At 34.2% G+C, this 10,132-nt stretch overlaps 1 protein-coding gene and 1 pseudogene across 2 annotated transcripts; one reads left to right on the top strand and one right to left on the bottom strand.

The window, feature by feature from the left end:
* The first annotated feature begins 911 nt into the window (after positions 1–911).
* LOC120157529 (WD repeat-containing protein DWA2-like) lies at positions 912–5,424 on the top strand. 2 transcript variants are annotated; one of them, XM_039168632.1, is made up of 14 exons: positions 912–1,007; positions 1,089–1,172; positions 1,271–1,403; positions 1,709–1,820; positions 1,927–2,026; positions 2,780–2,907; positions 3,235–3,304; positions 4,096–4,184; positions 4,365–4,410; positions 4,655–4,728; positions 4,829–4,902; positions 4,991–5,049; positions 5,134–5,177; positions 5,300–5,424. In XM_039168632.1, the coding sequence occupies exons 1-13, from the start codon at positions 963–965 to the stop codon at positions 5,173–5,175; spliced, it is 1,056 nt and encodes a 351-aa protein (XP_039024563.1). In that variant the 5' UTR covers positions 912–962; the 3' UTR covers positions 5,176–5,177; positions 5,300–5,424. The 2 variants fall into 2 exon arrangements, with proteins under 2 accessions (XP_039024563.1, XP_039024564.1); XM_039168633.1 differs by lacking the exon at positions 5,300–5,424 and having other exon boundaries at positions 938–1,007; positions 1,082–1,172; positions 5,134–5,285.
* A 900-nt stretch (positions 5,425–6,324) lies between these two features.
* LOC120157604 lies at positions 6,325–6,842 on the bottom strand (annotated as a pseudogene).
* Between the last annotated feature and the right edge of the window lie 3,290 nt (positions 6,843–10,132).

The raw sequence follows: 10,132 nt of genomic DNA, 5'->3' as shown, positions 1-10,132 counted from the left end.
GGTGCGGACAATGTTCGCCCAACTTTGTAATTTGCTTCCATTTGACTGTAGTTTAAAAGATAACAGAGGAAAGAAATCAGTGTTGTGAGTCATTGCAACATTTTTGCATGTTGATGTATCCCTAAAGTTGATTTGCGACAAATCTCAAATACACATGATTTACGGTTTCCCAAATGATAGAATTATCGTTTTTAAAACGATTGTAGATGTTTAGAATTCAAAATATATAATATATACTGATTATTTCGCCGATATCTTTTCATATTATCGGCTGAAAATAGACCTTTAATTTTTTGGTAAATTACACATTTAATACTTAAACTATTAGTTTTGGTTCGTTTTAATACATGAACTTTCAATTTTTTTAAAAAAATCATACTTAATGTTTAGTTTTTTTTTTCATTTTGATTCCACAATGTTAAAAACTTAACGCGTTTAGTACATAAACCATCAATTTTGGTCCGTTTTAATACCTATTTTTTTTATAAAAAAAATTCAGGTTAAATTTTGAACATGAGTACTGAAAATGAAACAAAAACTAAACTTTAGGTATTGTTTTGAAAAAAGTTAAAACTTTAGATACTAAAACTGACCAAAGTTGATAGTTTAGGTACTAAACTTATATTTTACCCTTAATTTTTTACTAATCGAAACAAATATTTTTTTATATAAATATAATTAAATCATTGTATTATGTATTAAAACAAAAGTTCACTTAGTAAAATAATAATTAATATTGAAAAATAATTATAAATATTTATATTATGTAGATATTTTTATAAATCTGATTTTGAGATTGAACTGAAAAAATCTGAATAAAAAGATATGAAGCATTGAATAGGGAAGGAATGCCTATACCATTACATCCATTCATATATCAAGATTGAAAACTAATGGTTTCATTTCATCGGTTTGTTTCAATTAAAAAAAAGGTCAAGTCTTGGAGTTCTGGTGCTGCAACTATGCAAGGAGGATATTCTGGCATAGGTTATGGTCTCAAATATCAGGTTGGCACTCAAAATCTCAAATTTATAATTTTTACCCGGCCTCTCAAAATCTAGAGATTTTAATACATTTGAAGCTCGCAGTCAAGATGCATTTCGGATGTTAAAGCAGATACGGATCATACCAGCTTCATTACAGGAACCCTTAGTCTTAGAGAAGAAAATGAGGTTAGTTTTTGTTTGTGAATTATATTCTAATTTGATTTAATCTCATGATTTTAATTTTCAATCGTCATATTAGTTGAATTGAGCTGAAATCTGCGCAGGTGCATCTGATTCGGATATCTTCTGGTGGGACGGAGCTCATATGCGAGGGCTTGTTTTCTCACCCTAACGAGATCTGGGATCTAGCTTCCTGCCCCTTCGATCAACGGATTTTCTCCACTGTTTTTTCCAACGGTAGTTTCTTTGACGTTGATTTACCTGTATTTTGGTGGACTTCATCTTCGTAACCTTTGAACAGTTTAGTCCACCTTGCTTGTCTCCATTACCAGTAATTCATTTTTTTGTGACTTTATGGCTAAGAGATAGAAAAGCCAAATAGATCCCTATTTAGGCCATTTGAAGAACACATTAATTGTTCCTTTCTGTATGATTAGTTTTACTAGAGTTGAATTAGCTGTTGCAACAGCAGTTTCCTGTATAAAAGTAAGCTTTATGGCTTAAAGATGAGTCTGGTTTGATAATTTTCTTTGTTGTTGAAGGTGAATCTTATGGGGCTGCAATATGGCAAATCCCCGAGTTATATGGACAGTTAAATTCACCACAGTTGGAACGAATTGCCTCCCTTGATGAACATGTTGGTAAGATTAATTGGTGAGTTCCTGTTTCAAAGCTTCCCCTAAGTTATTAAAGTTGTATATTTTTTGCATTTTGCTCTGGACAATTTTTTTGAAATTTATTTTGGCTTACTTATTAACAGTGTTCTCTGGTGGCCATCTGGAAGACATGATAAGTTGATCAGCATTGATGATGAAAATCTTTTCTTGTGGACTTTAGATTGTTCAAAAAAGGCTGCCAAGGTTAGGTTCTGCATCGATTGTCTTCTTATTGTCTATAATCATTGTACTAGCATGCAAATATGCTACCTCTAGTTTTTATTTTACATTTGTGATTGTAAATAAAAACTGAAATACCTTCTTCAAAGACACAACTGACATAAATTTGTATCGGTTGCATTGTTTACTCACTCTCTGTTTCTTTTTCTTTTTTTCCTTTTTTTTTTTATTTTCTGTATCTGAATATATTTGATATAGCTTCAGTGTCTGATATTAAATTTTGTTGCAATTTGAAACTTTGCATTCATCTAACCTGGCAGAGACATTGAATATATATCAGTGGAAGTTATCGTAAATCTAAAATATCTAAATGCATACCTATGTTACATGGAATCAGCACTTTAGGGAGCCATACGAGCCGACACAATATGTGTCAGACTCATTGCTGTGTATTTCAACACAGAAGCCAACTTCACAGAGGTGATTTTTGGTGGCGAGGGATGTTTTGTGGACTCAACTCTCAAAGCTGTGAGGAGGACGAGCAAGTGTAAAAACGAAAATAGGAGATGGAGAAATTATGAGTGAAATTTGGTGAAAATACAACATCAGTTAAAGCGGTTGATGATATTTTTAGCAAATGATGTGTATGGCCCTTAGATTTAGTGTCGGATATCTGAAGCGGAGTCCACATATCTGACCCTTAAATTTGGTGAAGATATAACATAGATTGCTTATACAGTAGTTGATCCTTATTCAGATCTTATTGTGGAAATCTAGGTGCAATCTAAGCAGTCATCTGGTATGCTTCATTACTTATCTGGCGGTGCATGGGATCCACATGACATAAATGCTGTTGCGACAACTTGTGAATCATCAGTCCAGTTTTGGGATCTACGTACAATGAAGTATGTTGTTTATGTGTATCTTTGTTTCTTGATTAGGTCTGAACTGTTTAATTATTATGTGTTGGTCATTTAATTTGGTGTTCTATGTCCCTCGTGATTTGATTCATTTTTCTAAATGCATGGGCCAAAGATTGAAATAGATGCTATTTCATCACCTGCCTTCCTCTAACCGAAGAAAAGAGGGCAGGGGAGGAGTATGTTTTTGCTTGTACCTTTAACTATTTAGTTTCTTTGCAGATCAGTTTTCTTAAAATGTTTACCTGGATATAGTTTGTTGATTGCACTTAGAGTTATGCGGTATCTGACAACAATTTTATATAATCACAGGAAGACAAATGCAATTGAGCGTGCCCATATCCGCAATGCTAACTATGATATGAAGAACAATCATATACTTGTAAGAATTCAGCTTGCATATTTTACTATTTAAAACTATCTTTTACTGGTCATTTGCATTATTGCTTTTGTATTGGCCTTTTGGTTGTTTCTATTGCAACTTCGGTTTTTAGAATGCCTTTCGAGGGGTATGAGTTGGCATGTTAAATTGCTTTTTCTGTCAAACAAAATTTTGTTATTTCTATAACTATGTGAAGCCAAGATCTTTCACTTGTTATGCCTAGGTAATATATGTGTAGACCGATATTATAAATTACGATTGTCAATGTGATGTGGTGAGGATGAGAAATTGGGAGTTATTTTTCTTTTGCAAGATGAAATTGGGAGGATTAACTGGTATATTAAACTCTACTTTCTTTTTGGTCAAAGCTGTGGCCAAGCATTTAATGCCTGTCGAAAATCTGCTCTGCACACATGTACACTTACTAATCTTGTTTAATCATACACAACTAGAAGAGTTTGAAGTTTTATCTCAATTTTATACACAAAGATAAACCTACAGTGCAAATGTTCATCACATTTTCTAAAAGGAAGTTTATCTATTTTGGACCACTCTATATAATTTTTTCACTGGTATGTAGGAATTGATGGGATGAGTTGATCCTTTGCATTTTGTCAATCATAAGAGACACTCACTTGTAATTTGTAAATAATAGTTGCTGAAATCAGTAAAAGAATGGTCAACAATATAGAAATGGTGATTGTGATGTGATTTGTGAATGAACCTATTTAAGTGAGATGGTATTTCTGCTGTTTAATACTTCTAAGTTATTATTGTCACTTTTATTACAGGTCACTGCAGAAGATGAATCTGGGATACACATATGGGATATTAGAAAACCCAAAATTCCTGTTAAAGAGCTTCCTGGACATACGCACTGGTAATTGACCTGTACTGTTGTTTTTCTTATTTGAGTAACTTCACTCTTTATATTTTCACATATGCTTGATTTATAATTAATCTCAAACATTTGAGTTTATGTTGAGCTGGTCATGTGCCACTAGAAAGAAATGGGAGTATTTAAGTTCATTAATTGTAACATATTTAATAATGTTTGCAGGACATGGACTGTCACCTGTAACCCTGAGTATGATGGGCTAATTCTGGTTCTCTCTCCCTCCCTGAACGTTCATTTTAACTAGATTGTCTCTTAGGTATAGGTAGTAGGGTTTCGGTTGAATTAAACTGGTTATGAATATTCATATGAATCAACTAGGCTTAGAAATTCTTATAAAAAAAAACTAGGCTTAGAAATATCCTTAGATTTAAGACACAATAAAATAAATTGAAAATTGTTGTTTGTCGGTATATTTCGAAAATTCTTTCTCTACAAGAATTTTACATCTGCAGAGTGCTGGCACTGACTCAACCGTTAACTTGTGGATGGCTCCTGCATCCGCCGAAGATGAGGCAACTTCTGAAAGGTTGTTTTGTTATCCCTTCTCTGGAGCTCTGTACAACTTTGTGTTTTATTGGTTGATCTTCACTGATATTTCTTTCGTTTTAATTTTGTTTTGATAACAGTATAGCTGAATCACCCACTCAACAGGCTGACCCATTGCTTAATTCTTACAGTGATTATGAAGATAGTGTATATGGTAACCAGTCCTAACTCCTACCTCTGTTCTATACTATGCTTTTAAAAACTGAAAATATAATAAATGCAACAACCGTATATATTCTCAGGCCTTGCTTGGAGTAGTCGTGAGCCGTGGATATTTGCTTCTCTATCCTATGATGGCAGGGTAAGAACTATATGCAACTCAGGAAGCTAGAAGAAACATATAATTAATGTGAGACTAACAGTTGGGTTACCTCATTTAATCCAGGTGGTGGTAGAATCAGTTAAGCCATTCCTATCAAGAAAATGAAGGTGTTATTTGTTGTCCCAATGGGCTGTTCTTCTGGAGAGTTTCCAAGCAGTGGTCAAGGGTGATGAAATATTTTCCGACTTATTACAGGTTGATATTAAGAGGGGTTGGCTCGCAAGTTAAGTGTTTCATGACTTGGTGGTGGCCAGCCAGTGTGTTCTTTTTTGGGTCATGATTGGTATAGTTGCTTCCTATTATCATCACCATCTGACATTTGCTATTTTCCATGAATATTGGAATCATGCTTTTGTTCTTTGTTATCTATTTTTGTGTTAATAACAGCAGTTCCATGGTAAAAGTTCAGTATTGGTGGACACCAATTTTCTGTTGTTTTTTTTTCAGTTGCTTCTACATGTTTCCATTTAAATTTAGCGAACTCAAAATTTGAATAACTAGAAGTCCTTGCCAGTTTACATTTAGACTTTATTAAGAGATAGGTTTTCAGTAAGTTTATCGACTCTTTTGTAGATTTTAATTCGTTTATTAAACTAATGCTGAGTAGTAGTACTATTAGCTGCCATTTTATCCGCTTTTTGTTTAGGGTTAGGCCTCCGATTCTTTTATTTCTTTATTTGTTTACTTATATGCCAACTCTTTTGATTGAGAAGTAAAATGACCTACTAGAGGGACCATTTTGCCTATGAAAGTGACCTAATAGTTGTTTTTTCCTTTATACACACACACACTGCTAAAGTCCATTCGTTTCACTGTTGGTGAACTGTGAAGATGGTATTATATACCGAAGAGTAATGAATCAAACACGCGGGACAAAACATCTATGTGATTCAATTCACAAACGCTGTCAATAAGGATTGGGTTCTTCAGGAACTGAGAGCCACTCTTTTAAGTTTTAAGATGTGCAAATTACCTATTTGGATTCATTTTAGGAATGTTTTTTTTCTGGAATTGTAAACCAGAACAAGAATGAGCTGCATAGGCAGCATAGCTACTGCAGTAGGAAACTAGTTCCGCTAGTCTAGTTTGGATTATAACCCAGAATTTGAAAATGCAATGCAATTTATTTATGTATGAATCAGTCGACTGGTACGAGAGGAAATTAAAACCTCAGTCCACAGACGTGTTTCCACCATCCTGTGTCTTGCCAAGATCCCCACGGATCCTTCTTCCTCCTTGGTTCCTACTCAGGACCTACTGGCCCATAGTATTCGTCTTCGTGTCCGGCGTCAGCCACTTCATCTGCAGCTGCTGAGACACAGAGCCCCTCCTTCCACGAAGAAAATTCGCAATCCAGTACAGCGATGAAAGTCTGGTGATCCCAAAAGCTCCGGAGGTCAAAACCCGGCTACGGAACAGGCAATGAGAATAGAAGCAGGGACCAAAACAGGGCTGAAAATCAGGAAAATTGGCACTGCGATAGCAAGGGCTATGAGGGATCCAAGAAAGCTCAAACCAGATAGTAAGAGAAGGGTGGCACCGATAGGGAGGAGGGTCAAAACTGTAAGAACATTTGATGTGGAGGGACCATTTTCATGGAAGCGATTCTTCGTGTTATCTGTTGGTTGAAGTTGCTGGCGATGCTCAGCCATGGCTTTAGAGGTTGGTTTTGTTTGTGTTGTGACTGAGAACGAAGAGTGAAGATGAGGGAATGAGTTGATGAGCAGTGAATTTAAGGGAACCAAGGGGGTGACGCGTGGAATTGGGTGACAATTGTTGTTTGATAGAGTGAAATGTAGCTTGCATGGGCCTTTTTATTAGAATAACCTCTTCTTATTAATTTAATAGGAAAATGATCGGGTTAGGTTCGAATCATTTCGGGTTAGAATTGCATTTGGTTTAGATTTGGTTTGGTTTGGGTCGGGTTAGATCGAATTCGAGTTTAGTTTGAGTTTATGAAAATTCAATTCAGATCGGATATTAGGTTGGGTCAAATCGGGTCGGGTCAAAGTTGGATCGGTTGGTGTTCGGATCGGGTTAATCTCATATTGGTTGGTTTCAAATCAGGTCAATATCAGAACGGTTGGTTTACGTTCGGGTCAAGCTTTAGATTTTCAGATCAATTCAGGTTGGTTTCGATTCGGATCAACCTTTAGATTTTTGGATTAATTCAAATTGTTTCGATTTGGGTCTACCATCGTCACTCTTTGTCTTTTTAATCATCGGTGATGTTTACCACTTGTAATTCAAAAAATTTATGTAACTATATATCGTCACATCCCAAATTTAGAGCTAAAAGTTCTAGTTTAAATGAATAGAATCGATAAATTTTAAAAATCTAAAATTAAATATCAAATTAGAAATTTTGAAAGTATAAAAATCTCTTTATAAATCATAGACATTTTAGGATTGATTGTAGTATTAACCCTCACCAACGTTTTACTTTTATTATATCCAATTATCATTTATCGTATTTAATAAAAATACATAATATATTTATTTATTTATTTTAATTGTTTATATTATTTTATTAAAAAGTAAAACACATTACGTGTACCCAATTCTCAATCCCAATTAAAAATTACAATCTCTAATTGGCTAGTTCCTCATAGTCGCGTTGCACGCATCCACGCCCCTGTCGCCTCCACCACCACCATCACAAGCGATCACTCAGTCACTGTCTCGCCCAGTCGCCCTCCATCTTCAATTCCTTTTCTGTCTTCCCTCGCCACAAGCAGTCAAAAACTCGTGTTCTTTGTACTGAAGTAATAAAACTGGGTGATTGAAGTTGAACTTGAATATACTTTTTGAATGATTTTTGGCTTATTGAATATGATCTTAGATGATTGAACTAGAAAACTAAGATTAACATCCCGTATTTCATTAAATGATTTTTTCATCGAGCTTTACCGAATAATGCTTGAAAGACTTGTATCTGGATTGTTGAATCATATGCATTTATAACCTTATCGTAGAATGCTATTTTCATGTGATTTATATATGTTTGATATTTTAAAATCTTGTTGATGGCTTTTGCTGAGATAGAGTAATTGAGCTGAATTACGAACTATGATATTACCTGTAAGTGTAGTACCTTATTAGGTTTAGTTTGTCATGTTTTTTATGTCAAACACAAAAGCGATGTAGGGTACTTAGTGGGTTTTTTTTTTTCAAAGACCAGACTATATTCCTACATTTATCATTTATGTTGAATGCTTATGTAAAGTTGGAGTCATATTTGCTACTACAATATTAATAAAAAAAATGCTACCACATAAGGTACGATACTTATATGATAAATACATATCTAAAAAGATAAGTAGCATAAATCGATATAAAGAAAAAAAAAGTAGCATTAGATTCATCCATTCTATTTTCTTAGAATGTCTTTTTGTGTTTTTCTTTAATAAGCATTTGATGTTTAAGTTGATACTAGCAATATTTTTTTTTATTTTGACAGCCATGGAATCAAATGAAACTTGTGAGATTCAAGTTGATACTATGTTCTTGTACCAGACTCATAACGGGAATCACAAAGTATTTCTAAGAAACTAAGTCAGGTTTGGACACATTTTCTCTGTCTTGATCCGATAGAAACCAAGGATGGAAAAAGAGAGGGAACTTTGCAAATATTGCAAAATTGCTTCCTTTATTTCTAACTCACATTATGGAACATCTAATATGCAAAAACATCTTGCCAAATGTAAAAGCTGTTTTGCATATAAGAATAGTTTGAGAACAAAGGGAGAAGGATCAAAAGATAATATATTTGACCAAAAGGTTTATAGAGATTTGATGGCTAGAGTAATTATAAAGCATGGATATGTTTTTTCTTGAGTTGACCATGACGGTAATAGAAAATTTCAAGCATATTTGAACAATCAAGTTAGAAGTATCAGACACACTTTTTTGACTAAATTAAAAGAATGCATATATATATATATATATATATATATATATATGTTTATTATTTTATGTATATATTATATGTATTATTATTGTTATTAACAAACATTTTTATTTATTTACAGGCCCAAAACCATTACAAAAATAACCCAACAGTGGGTAACCAGAAGCTCAACTGCACACATCACCCACGTGTGTAGCCCTAGCTCACTCTTGTCCCAGCCGCCAACAAGGGTGACCGTTGGATCTAGATGAGATCTAACGGTCCACAACAAATGATATCCAAGGATTTCCCAGAAACCCTAGCAAGTCTCTCGCCCCAGCGCCGCAATACCCAGTCGAAGCTCCCTCACGCAGCACGCCTCCTACGGCCGATTTTCTCGGCGTCGTGACCACATGGAACACCCAAGACAAACAACCAAGTCAGAGTCGTGGATTATCATCAACCAACAAGCCGAGTTTCACTCGGGATTAAATACTAAAAATAGGGCATTTTTTGTATTATAAATAAACGACTCTAAGCACTACACAGGGGGGTCTACTACGAATATTAGGCACAAAAATACTAGAAAAGTAAAAGCAGAGAAAGAGTGATTCCAAAGCAGTTGTAAACGATTCAAAAAGGAAATAAAATAAGCCGAAATCTGGGAATAGTGGTGGTTGTTCTTCATTTCTGAAGAACAAGCGAGAGGAAATAAGAGAGGGGGCAGGGGTGTTCGGGCATGGGAAGAAGAGAAATGAGAGTTTTAAAAAAAATTAGCTTTTATAGTTGGCCCACACCTAACCCAGTGACCCGCGCTTGGACCCGACCCGCTAGGCTAGATCCGTGTGTTTTTAAAAATAACTGGGGTAATCCCCATTTTATCCCTCAAATGTTTTAATTGATTCATTTTTGTCCATGAAATCCCAATTCATCCTCGAAATGCTTCAAAATTGGTCACACGGTCTTCTATTTTCACAATTTAGTCCTTTTCTGGATTTCAATTTCAATTTTCTTTTTTTATTTTTATCTTACATTACATTATAATATATATATATATATATATATATATATTAGTTTTCTTATATTTTATTTTTACATACCTGTACTATTTTATTATTTATTTATTTTATTTATATGTTATATTATATATATATGTATATATATTTTATTTTA

This window comes from Hibiscus syriacus, unplaced genomic scaffold, assembly GCF_006381635.1.
Source record: "Hibiscus syriacus cultivar Baekdansim isolate YM2019G1 unplaced genomic scaffold, ASM638163v2 tig00111273_pilon, whole genome shotgun sequence".
NCBI lineage: Eukaryota > Viridiplantae > Streptophyta > Magnoliopsida > Malvales > Malvaceae > Hibiscus > Hibiscus syriacus.
This window is presented reverse-complemented; position numbering and strand designations above follow the sequence as displayed.

What these genes read in the sequence shown, in the direction of transcription:
- LOC120157529 (XM_039168632.1), top strand. Translation starts at nt 963, where the DNA reads ATGCAAGGAGGATATTCTGGCATAGGTTATGGTCTCAAATATCAG. An exon ending in TGAAGAACAATCATATACTT is followed by an intron (nt 3,305 to 4,095) that starts GTAAGAATTCAG and finishes CTTTTATTACAG; the next exon opens with GTCACTGCAGAAGATGAATC. An exon ending in CTCTATCCTATGATGGCAGG is followed by an intron (nt 5,050 to 5,133) that starts GTAAGAACTATA and finishes CATTTAATCCAG; the next exon opens with GTGGTGGTAGAATCAGTTAA.